At 41.7% G+C, this 13,027-nt stretch overlaps 1 protein-coding gene and 1 long non-coding RNA gene across 2 annotated transcripts; one reads left to right on the top strand and one right to left on the bottom strand.

The window, feature by feature from the left end:
* Positions 1 to 2,778: 2,778 nt before the first annotated feature.
* SRP19 (signal recognition particle 19) lies at positions 2,779 to 7,706 on the bottom strand. The gene is made up of 5 exons (XM_027712579.2): positions 7,610 to 7,706; positions 6,303 to 6,378; positions 5,249 to 5,320; positions 4,332 to 4,443; positions 2,779 to 3,285 (listed from the first exon to the last, which is right to left on the bottom strand). The coding sequence occupies exons 1-5, from the start codon at positions 7,651 to 7,653 to the stop codon at positions 3,152 to 3,154; spliced, it is 438 nt and encodes a 145-aa protein (XP_027568380.1). The 5' UTR covers positions 7,654 to 7,706; the 3' UTR covers positions 2,779 to 3,151.
* Positions 7,707 to 8,492: 786 nt separating this feature from the next.
* On the top strand, positions 8,493 to 10,929 carry LOC120323160. Its single transcript, XR_005563357.1, has 2 exons — positions 8,493 to 9,688; positions 10,634 to 10,929. It is a non-coding gene; the product is annotated as an uncharacterized LOC120323160 (long non-coding RNA).
* The last annotated feature ends 2,098 nt before the right edge of the window (positions 10,930 to 13,027 follow it).

Here is a 13,027-nt window from a genome sequence, read left to right as displayed (position 1 = left end):
GGAATGAAACAGTACTTGAGAAATGACAATGTAGGACCACTAAGGAAGTCCTTGGTTGTGCAACTTTTTGCAAATTAGGTTTCCTACTGGTATATAAACTCGTAAGGGATTCTGGAGCAAAAAATCCTCAGATGACCACATGAACTCATGATCTGGTCAAGGAAACATAATTGAAGATGAACATCTTTGAATTCAGCACAGTTTGGAATGGCATGTAGTTGATGCCTTTGCTGAGGCTATGGAATTCCACAAAACATTATATTTTGCGTTACTGCGTCTTTGCAGGAGAAGAATTCTTTAAAGATTTCAATCAGACACATCTGAAAAACAAACAAACTGCACCTAAAAGAAACCCCAACCCTTGATACAGAAAGAGACACAGATGCTGTTTCATAGGAAATAGCACTCCAGTGCAGGCTACTCAGTTCCTACTTGGAATGTTACAAGGATTCTGAGCTCACATGTCCATTTCAAATGTTTAATCTTTGTCTAGGTATCCAGAAAACTGTGTAGGGAAATAACAAGTATATACTTTTAAATAACTAGACTAGTATCTTCTGAAGGGACACTAGTTCAAAATCCATATTCCTCCTGTCTTGATGGAGAGTAAATCCCACTCATTGATGCATGCCTCTGTTAATGTTGCCACCTACAGGAAACCACGGGCCACTGTGCCTTTTTAGTAATGATGCAGCACAAGCAATGCTCACAGAAAACTTGTCAAAAGCAAGGCAGGTGAAATAAAAAGGTGTCCATTATCACCCAGTTTTTCTCTCAATTTTTTTTTTCTTTTAAGTCATAGCATTGAGCCCAAAAGTTGCAGTATTTCTGTGTTTTTACAGAAGCCTTGTCTGCACTTTCAGTCCCAGAACGTCCTGTAAGAATCTGCCCTGTTCCAAGGGCAGGAACTGAAGGGTGAAATTGAGAGAAGGGTGCTGAAGAAAAGGGCAAGCCTGCAGAATAACTTGACTTACTATCTTGCCCTGCTTGTATTTAATCCCCTAAGGAACATATGCTACTCTTACATTGATGAAATATTTGGGTGGGCTTAGGAGGGGTGAACTTCACCTTGGACACTACTGCACAGGTTATCCATGGATGTGAAACACATGGTGTGATTAAGCCAAGTGGTTAAAGCCTCTCTGGTATGGTGGGTGATGACTGAAATGTAAATATGGGGAAGCTGGGCGGTGTGATCACGTCACACTCCCTCAAATGCACCAAGGGAAGTACCATGTGCTCACAGTGGTGGGAGCAACCACTGGAAACAGTGGCTGGAAACAGCCTCTGTGCTCCAGGACACATCCTCTTGGAACACAAGCCTTTTGGAGACACAACACCCCAGAAAGAATCAAGTCAGACAACGGGGCTCATTTCCAAAACAACCCCAGACACTGGGGCCAAAGAGCATGGCAGTGAGTGGAAATACCACATTCCCTAGCATACACCACGCTCTGAAAAGGTCAAAGGATGCAGTGGATGGTTAAAGGCCACACTGAGAGCAATGAATGGTGGCCCTTCACACATTGGTATCCATGTTTAGCAAAGGCCATCTGGTTATTCAACACTCAGAGGTCTGATCTGCCAGTCAGGCTGGCCCTGCCCAACCTAAACTTGGTGCCCTTGGTGGATTATCCAAGAGGATGGAAAAGTCCAGTGTGTGTCTCAAAGCCATGAATTACACTGTATGATGTTAATTACTGTGTAACACCATGAATTACCCCTTCTGTGGTGGTTACATGCCCATCACCACACTGGGCGCCTCACAGTGCCCGTCTGTGACAGGCTGAATTTGGGGATCTGAACCTGACTCGCCTTTTGGTCATCACCATTTCCCATCACCACACTGATGGAGAATGGACTGTGACTGAGTCCCACCACCACACACCACCTTTCCTGCCTGAAACACCGTTCTGACAGATGGAGCCCAAGGTCACACACTAAATGAAATCAATGGACTTTTACAGGGATTGTCCATAGACTATGGGAATATTATCCATTTGTGTACATAAATCCAAAGGGAGGTAAGTGATGGGGCATTGGGAAGTGTGGGACCTGGCATGACATAAATTATATGGAATAAGGTGTGCCTACTGTCCTGGTTTCAGCTGTGACACACTGAATTTTCTCCCGGCAGCTGGTACAGTGCTGTCTTTTGGATTCAGTGTGAGGATAATACTGGTAACACACTGTTTGTTCCTGAGCAGTGCTTCCCTTAAGTCAAGGACTTTTCAGTGCCTCATGCTCTGCCAGTGAGGAGGTGTGGCAAGAAACCAGGACAGGTGACCCAAACTGGTCAAAGATCATCCATACCACAGAGGGTAATTGGCCAGGAGGGACTAATTACTCTTGGGGGATGGGCTGGGCATCATTCAGCAGGTGGTGACTGATTGTATTGTGCATCACTTGCTTTTCTGATTCCCCCCCCCTTTAAAAAATTGTATTAATAATAATTTTTATTAATTTATTATATTTTAATTACTATAATAAGTATAATTATATTTTGCTTTGTTTAAATTATTAAGCTGTTCTTACCTACACCCATAAATTTTTTATTTCCTGATTATCCTCCCCTCTGTCCAGTTGGGGGTAGGGAGTGAGGGAGGGGCTGCTTGGTACTTAGTTGCCAGCTGGGGTTAAACCTCATCCAGCCTGGCCTTGAACACTTCCAGGGATGGGGCATGCACAAGGTGTATGGGCAACCTGTGCCTCACTATGCTCATAGTGAAGAATTTCTTCCTAATACAGAATACTACAGAATTAAGACAACTGCTTTACTAGCATAAATACATGGTTTACTATGGCAACCAGTTTTCAGCTTTCTGGTCTGCATAAGAATATTTATTTGTCAAAAGCTGCATATATCTTCTGGAAGGAATAATTCTCCTACCCACCCCACCTGATTATGTTCTTCCACGTTTAAAAGTGGGTGCTTAGCTCCGGACTTGCAGGTTGTGTGTGAAAACAGATTTATTGTTACACAGATGCAAGGCAGCTAAATGCATTCCAGTTCTGATAAAGCAGGCAGTTCTATTTAACGTCCCCTCTTTATTTCTTGCTTGTATCTCTCACTTCAAAGTTGCAGCAACATGTCCATCTGCATTTGTTGTAAGTACAACTATGCAATGTTACAGTGATTCCAGGTGTGAGCTCACTTCTTTTTCTTCCCTTTACCTTTCTTGCCTCCCTCTCCTTGCTGAAGGCTTTGATCACTACCTCCCATCTTCTGAGTTCTTGTTTTCAGTTTAGGAATGGTTTCTGCAGCATACAGCATCACTGACTTACCTAAAAACACACGGAGAGATCAATGTATGCCTCACACGTTAATGCAGCATTTTCAAACTTAGAAACTTTAGCCCCACTTCATATTTCACTTAAACTGGGTATGAAGTCCAGGAGTTCTGCTTCCTTCCTTTGTGTACCAAGCAGCTTGTGAAAAATTATTGGAGGGGGAAAAGAAAGTGCAGAACTGAGAAATATCCCAACAGACTAGAATAGGCACATAACCTGACAATCTTCGATGTATCTACAACCTTCCTGCTACTCTTTCACTCACCTCTTACTGGCCCAGAATATTTGGGACAGAATGATCAGGCAAAAGCTACAAGCACTTTTAGAAAGGCACTGCTGCCTTCCAGAAGGATTATGGTTTTTAAATCATCTCCTTCAGACTACCAGCACTCTTATGCTATTCTAGATTCCGTAGTAGTCTTGCTCTTTCCTTAAGACACGTACTGCTTCCCTTTCACACATGGATTCATTGTCAGGAAAAATGCAAAATACTGCATTATTTGTCATTCAAGGTGAACTATTTCTATTAATTAGTTAAGGGCAGTTGCTTCATTATTAATTTACGAAATCTCAACTGAACTCAGTATGTATTTTATCAATTTGGCATCCACACCGACGCCTAGCTGGTGTGTGCAACCTAAGAAAAAAGGTGGAATTTAGCCATTTAAACACCAAATACTCTGTTTTAAATGTTAACAAAACAGTAAGCCAAAAGTGAATAGATGCTTTGTTCCACATAGCAATCACACAACATTCCCCATAGTCCCCTGCTATGACACTGCAGCAGAAACTGCAGGATTAAGGGCAACAACATTTTACAAACTCTCCTCAGTACCCACAGTACAACTTGATTTAGTTGACTTACACAGGCAAAGAGATTTAATGTAGAGTTATTTATAATTAAATATTATATGTATTTAATCATAAATAACAATTTATAATAGTTAAAACTAATTAAAGAAACTGGTAACATAAAATAAACAAAGTCTTCCTGGTTTATTAACTGAAGAAGTGCCTAAACCCAGGTACTCTATACTCACGTGTTGGAAACTGAGGTAAACATGGGTTGCCATCATCTTGTTTGAGCTGGATTCGTACTCTACCTCTGTACTGCACGTCTCTGTTCCACTCTCTAGGATACATCTTATTTTTCTGTCATGCAAAAGGACAAACTCATTATAATGAGCAGTGGAAAATGGAACTGTTTCAGAGTCATAGCCTTCATTCTTGATGAAACATCACAGGTCTCTCAGTGGTACTGGTTGTTTCACAGTGCATTGTTCAACTGCTTCTGAAAAGCAAAGTGGTTTTACTGGTTTTTGGATACCAGTAACACTCCTAGGTGAGGAGCTCAATTCTTCTTAGAAAATTCAACACTGTTTTAAATTAATAATTACTTCAAGAAACAATCTGTGAAGTTACTTCTCTAGAAATCCAGACTCATTGCCTAAGAACAACAAACTATTCGCATGTATTGCAATAAAAAGCTAACGTTCTCTGGCTAAAATGTAACTCCAAAGGGCTATGAAGACTCCAAGCATCAGAATCCTATTCCTATACAACACAGTCATTGCAAAGGTAACCACTTTTCATTAAAAACACGCCTTTTTAAAACCTTAATTTGCAGAGCTGCAGCTTCCAAAATTAGTTTTTATTCTGACACACTTTCAAGCACCCATTACAGTCTTTTCAGAAGGAGAGTAAAACAGAACTAATTTTTCCATAAGCTTAAAAGTGACATTACCTAAGAAATCTGAGATATTTCTAACTTGCATCAGTTTTCCAACATTTACTTCATGATTATGGTCAGTTATCATTCAAAGCAAGCAAAGCTACTAACAAAACTTCTCAACTGCAAGTTATCCTGTCCATGAGAAAATATATAATGAAAGAACAGAGATCTCAAGTTTGTTTGTTTTGGGTTTTTTTGGTGGGGGGGATTCTTTTTGAAAATTACCTCTAATAACACATTGAATCCAACTGCTGCACATACATCTTGGATTTCTGTAGATGTGGGGTTTTCAACAGCCTGTTGAAACAACGTGTTACAATTAATTAGTTTTCAACAAGGATCTGCCTACATAACAGTAGTTATTAGTTTCCCACCCTATACTCTGTAACTAGAAAAAGCAGATGGGGACAGAGAAGGTACTTCAAATACTGACACATCTACTCTAGAAGTCATCTATCAGTGCTTCTGTGGTCTACAAAACATTTAAAAAAAAGAGAGAGAGAAGACATCAGGAAACAGAAAACAGATGAAACAGAATTAATTAAGACAGGGAAGAAAGCAAAAGAATTGCTTAGGAAAAGTAACTTAAATTAATTAATAGTTATTGTATGTACAAAGATACCAAAAGCTGTGAATCAGCAACAGCAAACTCACAGTAAGGACTGAAGGAGGAAAGAACAGAAAATTTCTAGAGTTTTGATTGGTAACTTGCATGCTCATGAAAGATTTTGTTTTTAACTATTCTCAGAAAAACCCACAACCCTAAGCAGTGAGAAAAGCCCTTTATATTCCCAGCATTGCTTGTTAAAATTATTATAAAGCAGTGAAATGATGAAAAACTATTTCTGGACAGATTATAAGCAACAATAACTACCAAGTTTACATGCATTTCAAGTTCTAACTTTGAAAGCAACAGAGAGGACAGGACACAGAGTACAGACATATATAGTTAGTCTCCGAAAAACAATCATTAGCTAATTATTCTTTTCTGCTTTGCTTTCAAATTTGGCAAACTACTTGTATGGGAAGTTGAGTGCATTAAGCTCCTCATTCACCTGTTTGCCCAAGGTGCTGCTCACATGAAAGCAGACACTTCAACCCAGTGCTCTTCTACTACACTCACATGCTGGCAGCAGGCTATCTTCAAACACAGTGTAATTTCCAGTTACCAAACTACTTGTCATGGGGGATTGGAAAGATCAGAGATATATTTTCTAGCTCTCTACACAGTACTGCATAGCAAAATAAAACACCTTTTCCCTACCACCCACAAAATTACTTTGTCTATAGGAATCCTCCTTCCTTCTGCTATTGTCTTCTTGTTATTCAAATATGCTGGATAAATGCAGATGAATCTAGGAAGAGAAAACAGTCAGTTTAAGTAAATGACATCAGCTTCTTTGTTACTAATGCAATACTTTCCTAGTAAAACCAAAAAATAAATCCCATGGGTACAACACAGCAGTTCCCATAAGAACAATCATTTATTTTCCCTAGACTGATTCGTAAAATGTTGTAAAATCCCATTTGGAGTTATTACAAGCACTGCAGGACCATTTGGCTGAGATGCTCCTTGCATGACACCACTTTTTGGGGCACTGTGCGTACAAAGGGCAGCACTACCTATTACAAGAAAAATAAAAAGAGACTGAAACAGGATGTTTTGACCTATTTCTCACACCCCTGAAACCTGGCAGGGTACACACATCTTTCCCCGAAAAGAATTAAAGAATGTTTCCTGAAATGGTTTTACTACACTAATAGTTAACTCAGCTCCTGATAGAAGGAAGCGGTAGATTTTTTTTCTGCAATAGTTTTGCCTTTCTGTGTGCTTTTTGGTGTTTGGGTTTTTGTTTGTTTCCTTTTGTTTGTTTGTTTTTGTTTTGATTTTTGTTTGGTTGGTTTGGGGGTTTGTTTTGTTTATTTTTTTTTATTTTGTTGTTGTTATTTTTGTTTTTGTTTATTCATACATAGATCAACCCAGATTTGGGGCAAATTTATAAAGCCACCGAAAAACTGTGCTTAGGAACTTGATCAAAATTTTGCAGTGAATTTAAACCTGTCAAGCACATACGGGGGATGAGACTGACAGAACCTCAATTACACTTATTAGAAAATTAAAATGCCAGCTAGGTAGACCAAGAAGTGGGAAAACGCCTACATTTATTTGGATAAGGACCTACGAGAGCATAAGGAAAAGCGAGTAAATCGTTTGATGTTCACACAGCTGGAGAACGACAAGGACTGTCGCTGCGTCTCAGGAAACGCTCCTTGCTGCCTCTAAAACCAGCCCAAATCACCTCAACTCTTAGTATTTTCTTCTTTTTTCTTTCCAGTGGTGTTTCCCTCCCTATTTGCTCTTTATGAGCCGACTAGTTCTTGTGGGTCCAGCACGGGAATTCCAGTTCCGATACCGACTCTCCAAACCACACACGTACCACCACCATCCCAACCACCACCCCCCCTTGTTCCGCAGGAATTTCACCACCACTCCTAGCCCCGCCCGCGTTTTCTGCATCCCGAATGACACATAAGCAAAGAAACACCCGCAAACAGCCCGGCCCAGCGCACCCAGACCCGCGGTACCTCTCCTTGTCGGCCGGGGACGCGGCGCCCGCGGCAGCAGCCATGACAGAGGCACCACCCCCGCGGCGTGGGGCCCTCCCCCAGGGGCCCGTCCCTGAGCTTCCATTGGACAGCGGCGCTGTCTGTCAAGCGCGGCAGCCTGTGAGGAGACGCCACGTCCGCGCCCCCCGGGGCCGCGCGCGCGGCTTCCGCCGGGAATGGCGTCGGGAAGGGGGCCGGGAATGGCGGGCGGGAACCGCGGGGATGTAGGGAAACACCCTGAATAATCAGTATAACACTAGCCCACAGGGTGGCGGTGGGTGACACAAAACGCGGCTGGAGGCCGTTGAACCGCCGCGTGGTTCCCTTCGTTCACAGCGCCCCGGCGGTGCTTCAGCCCAAGAACAACCCATCTGATCCAATGTCTCAGAAGGTAACGCGAAGAAATACCTGTTCGGGATTAGCACAGCCTCGTGTGCAATGAAATTAAAAAGTAGGCTAAAACTTAATAAAAAAATTAAGGAGTTACTTGCTGGGTCCAATCCTGTCTCACATCTTCATTAAAGATCTGGGTGACAGGCTGGTTTACTGGCCAAACTGGGAGCAGGGGCTGATGCACCAGAGGACTGTGCTGACAGCCAGAGGGACCTGGACATGCTGCAGAAATTGGTTGACAGGAACCTCATGCAGTTCAATAAGGGGAAGAGCAAAGTCCTGCACCTGGAGAGGAACATCCCCAGGCACCAGCACAGGCTAGGGACTGACTGCCCAGCTGGGAAGCAGCTTGTCAGGAAAGGCCTTGGTGGACTCCAAGTTGAACATGAGCCAGTGAAGTGCTCCTATGACAAAGAAGAAAATGGTTTCCTGGGCTGCATTACCAGAAGTGTTGCCAGCAGGTCAGGGGGGTGATCCTGCCCCCCAGCACTGGTGAGGCCACACCTGGAATGCTAGTCCGGCTCTGGGCTCCTCAGGACAAGACAGACACGAACACAATGGAGAGAGTCCAGGATATGGCCACCAAGATGACGAAGGGACTGGAGCAGCTCATCCTGGAGAAGAGAAGGCTCAGGGGGATCTCACCAATGTGTATAAACACCTGGAGGGAAGGTACAAAGAGGACAGAGCCAGGCTCTTTCCAGTGGGGCCCAGAGACAGGACCAGAGGTGACTCAACGCAGGAGGTTCCCTCTGAACATCAGTAAACTCCTCTTCCCTATGAGGGTGACCAAGCACTGGCACAGGTTACCCATGGAGGTGATGGAGTCTTCATCCTTGGAAACACTGAAAAGCTGTATGGGAATGATGCTGGACATCTGGCTCTAGGTAGTGCTGCTTGAGCAGGTGGCTGGACCAGATGGCATCCAGAGGTCAGCCTCAGCCATTCAGTCACTCTGTGGATTTCACAGGGCATATATTGTGCAGTGTTACACTCACCAGTTAAACTTCATGCAGCAGCTATGTACCAGGACAAAGAACTGAAGGTATTTATTCAGTATTTATCCCGGGTGGTATTTTTTTCGTTGTTTTTTTTTTTTTTTTTTCTGCTCCACCAACATATCCTGCTCCCTTCAATGAAATCCTGAAGAGGAGGGTGCTGAGACCCACTGTAACACAGTGGTATTTCCAGGGAAGAACTACAAGTACCATTCATGAAAGCTTGAGTTTGAGTTAAGAGTGATGGAGAAGCTTCAAAAACAAGATTCAGAAAATCAGGCATTTGGCCTCGATTAAGAAGTTGTTTGTCTGCTCAGCATTTTGACTGATGAGCAGTTTGGTTGCCTTCTGTATTTGCTCTCAGCACGTCAGAAGTGAATACACTGTACAAAGTACTACACAAAACAGGAACATAAAACTGCGTGGCCTGAGCAGAAGCAGCTTTTGAGAAGGTGACTGCAGCTGTCTGGGACCAAGTCAGCAACCTGGCAGCACCTCACAAGCTCAACAAGCTCCTTAGCAAAAAAAAAAAGGTTATGAGGTGTGTCAGTTATAAAGGAAGTTTTTGAAGCGATAGTTGTCCAGTGCTACAGACAGATTTCTGGAGGGTTATCCCCAGATTACCATCAAGCTGGCTGATACAGAGTCAAGTGTAGCTTCCTAAGAGGTAATCTATTACAAATAATTGTAGATATTTTTTGTTGTTTAGCAGCAAAATGTTCTCATTTTGTTAATAGTAGCTTGGTAATGGATTTCCTGTATTTTTCTTTTAAATCTCCATTGTATGCACAGACTTGTCTATTCAATGATTTTTTATTGAGATACCTACCACCTAAAAAGTGTCAGAGCTGCCATTGTGTCTCTGTGCAGGGCATGTCAATGATCTGACCATAATATAAAACACAGTCATCATCAACCATGTTACAAAGCAAGCTTATTGCCATTTGGGTTTGTCCAATAATATACACTGCCCTTTCCTTCTGGGACACGTAGATTTGAATCCACCAAAAGGGCACAGACATAAATCTCTGAAGGACAGTGCTCTAGCAGTGTTTAAATCAAAGAGCAATCTATCTAATCTAATCTTTTAGAAAGAAATGCTAAGAAATATGTATTTGGTAATATCACAGCTTTGTATACAATTAAAGGAAAAAGAGGCTAAAACCTAATGAAAAAAATATTAAAATTTACTTCTTCGTAGTGTTCTTTTCTCCCTTAGATTTCTGTAATGATTTTAGTTTCTCAATCAGTTTGCAGATCAATTTCTGGTGCATCACCTTGAGCAACACTGCTTTGACAGTATGTTGTTTAAGGCAGTGACACAGCTGCAGTTTGTGAGTGGCACAGTACCACTGTTGCATATTAAGACTGCTCTCAGTCGGTCCACTTAATTCAGGACACTGAGAAAGGTTTTGTGTATTCGTTTAATGTTGTTTTATCTGACAGTTGCATTTCATTTTTTTTAATTTGAATTCACAGAGCTTTTTAATACCAGCATACTGGATTAATGGCTTATATTTTAAAATAGCATTTAAATTTCTGTAACAGAAGATACACAGGCTGTATCAGTATTTGTGGCAAAGACAAAAATTATTTTCTGCATCTTTTTCAGATGGAAAAATAATTGAAAATTTGTCAGAAATGGAGTTTTTGGAATTACAGATTTGATGATATGGCATACATGACTGACCACTCTGCAGATACTACTATTACATACCAGTCTCCTTCACAGGTGGTAGAATTCACAATATCTCAAAAACAGCATGCTGGAAATGAAGCACTGGTTACAGACCTGTCAATTTAATCCCCATCATCGCTGTAGAACGACTTCATTGAGTATATGGCATCCGTTCACTGTATTTTTTTCTAGTGGCATAAATAATAAATTTCAAAGTCGAATTCTGTATATTTCCAGCCTGAGGAATTCAGAGACAGAAGTAGGTCACACAGCATTCCAGCCCAGGCACGTTGTAGCTGCATGTGCTTCCTGAATGTCAGCTATCTCTGACCTCAAGAAATGAAACTGGGAAGCACACCTGACAGCTTTTAAACACTTAAATGCAGGATGAAGAGAAGGGATAATTGCTGGTGAGGACAAGGATTGTACACATCTGCAGCAAAATGTCAAGAGTGGAAATAATGCCTTTGGTTAGCAGCAGGGATACTGGTCTTGGAAAGCTGTGTATAACTTGGTCAGGTTATTCCCATCTGCTGTAACTGCAGCAAAAGGGGAAGGGGCAGGAAATGAGCACTGCACTACAGACATTTCAAGCAGAGAATTCCCTCACTGTATACAATGTCATCAGCAAGTCAGGTGTCCTTATTTAGATTCTATTTTTACTGTTAATGGTGTCTGGGGAAGAAAAGTAACAAAACCCACCCCAATAAAACCCCCCCAAAACCCCACCCCCAAACAAGATCACCCAGCAACAAGAGCCCTGTACAAACATGAAATAGAAATGCAAAGTGATTGCGATACATGTTCCTGCCATTCACCTGGGGAAGATGCCGTGCATTTAGAAGTGGGAGCCCAAGAAAATCTGGATGGTTTGAGGTGACACAGTTCATGGGTTTTACAGGAAGTGTCACATACAGATATTTATTCAGACCCAGCTTATTCAGACCTAACTTACATGTTCAGTTTTCTTTCACCTGAGGCAACACTGCATAGTCTAACCATGCTAGAAATACCTATATAGTAATGGGACTAGTGAAGTCATTCAGGAGGGGGTATATTTTTAGTTAGATTAGTAGAATAAGCTCTGTATTGAACTGCAGATAAAACACAGAACAAAGAAAGGGGATGTAAAGAGAACTCTTTCTTCATTCAGTGGTCATTGAAAGGAACGGGACAAGATAAGGATTTTCTCCACCATCTTTGTAAGCGAGGATTCCAAAAAGATACTTATAAGTAAAATGTAAGAGCTGGGGAAAAAAGCCAACAACTTTCAATATAGAAACATACTTCATGAAATATGACTCAAGTTGGAAGGAACACACAGGTTTGAACTAGGTCTGTCCAACAGTGAACGTTCCACAGCATAGAGAGAAAATAATGCTCTCCTTCATTTAGTTTTCATAAAACTGGTATTTACTTACCTTGAAACTTCAACATGCAGAGTTAACCATTATTCTTGGTATATGCAACTTTTAAAAAGGCTGTATACATCAAAGCAAGTGGTGTCCCTGCCCACAGCAAGGGGCTTGGAACGAGGTGAGCTTTAAGGTCCCTTCCTACCCAAGCCATTCTGTGATTCTCTGATTTTAAATCCATAGTTTTAACTGAAATCCAAAATCCTGTCTTCTGCGTAAGGAGACAGTTTTCTACTGTTTTCCAAAGAGGCACTACCTCATACCCATCCTTCAGTGATCAGCAACATGGTGTTGTTTATGAATCAGCAGAAGCATCGCTTTTGTTCATCTCAATGGTAGAAGCCTATAAATAGTGTCAGCAGCTTTTTTTAAGGCATGTGGGATGTTTTAAAGCCACATCCAGCTTACACATTTCAATCTGTGTTAAGTGCTGCCCCACAAGAGCAGCTGACAAATGGCCTTGAAAACAGCCATCCTGACTTGTATGGTGTTTAGAGCCAAAAGTCTTTTGTATTATGTCACCTAGACACAAGCATTAACTTGCATGAATTAGTGTAGGAAGTACAGCAGACAACATACACAGTATTTTACTGAGATACTGGGGGGAATATTGGGCACCATATTGCCAGGACTCTACCCAAATCCCTATTAGCTGGCAACAGGGAAAGTGGCAAAGTGGAAAAATATGGATTTGTACTCATCTCTCATTCCTTCTGATTGCAAAGCCTGTCTCTCTGAAGTACAGACCTCAGTTTTACAGTCATTCTTTGTCCTTCTGTTTTAGCCTTGTAAAGCAGCTGACAGCTGTGTAAAGTCACAGCTATGTACACTGGGCTTCTAAGATCAAAAGGAACCATCAGTCATCTGTGTGTGAAACAGTAATACAGTATTTGCACTGAGTTCATAGCTTTTA

This window comes from Pipra filicauda, unplaced genomic scaffold, assembly GCF_003945595.2.
Source record: "Pipra filicauda isolate LSUMZ 115617 unplaced genomic scaffold, ASM394559v2 scaffold108_size2327098_pilon, whole genome shotgun sequence".
NCBI lineage: Eukaryota > Metazoa > Chordata > Aves > Passeriformes > Pipridae > Pipra > Pipra filicauda.
The sequence above is the reverse complement of the archived record's forward strand: the minus strand, read 5'-3'. Positions and strand labels throughout refer to the sequence as shown.

Bases quoted from the DNA above. Each gene is read 5' to 3' on its own strand.
- SRP19 (XM_027712579.2), bottom strand. From the start codon at position 7,653: ATGGCTGCTGCCGCGGGCGCCGCGTCCCCGGCCGACAAGGAGAG. The intron at 6,379-7,609 runs GTACCGCGGGTC...TTCTCTTCCTAG, and splicing joins TCCCCGGCCGACAAGGAGAG to ATTCATCTGCATTTATCCAG. The intron at 5,321-6,302 runs GTAATTTTGTGG...TTGTTTCAACAG, and splicing joins GGAGGATTCCTATAGACAAA to GCTGTTGAAAACCCCACATC.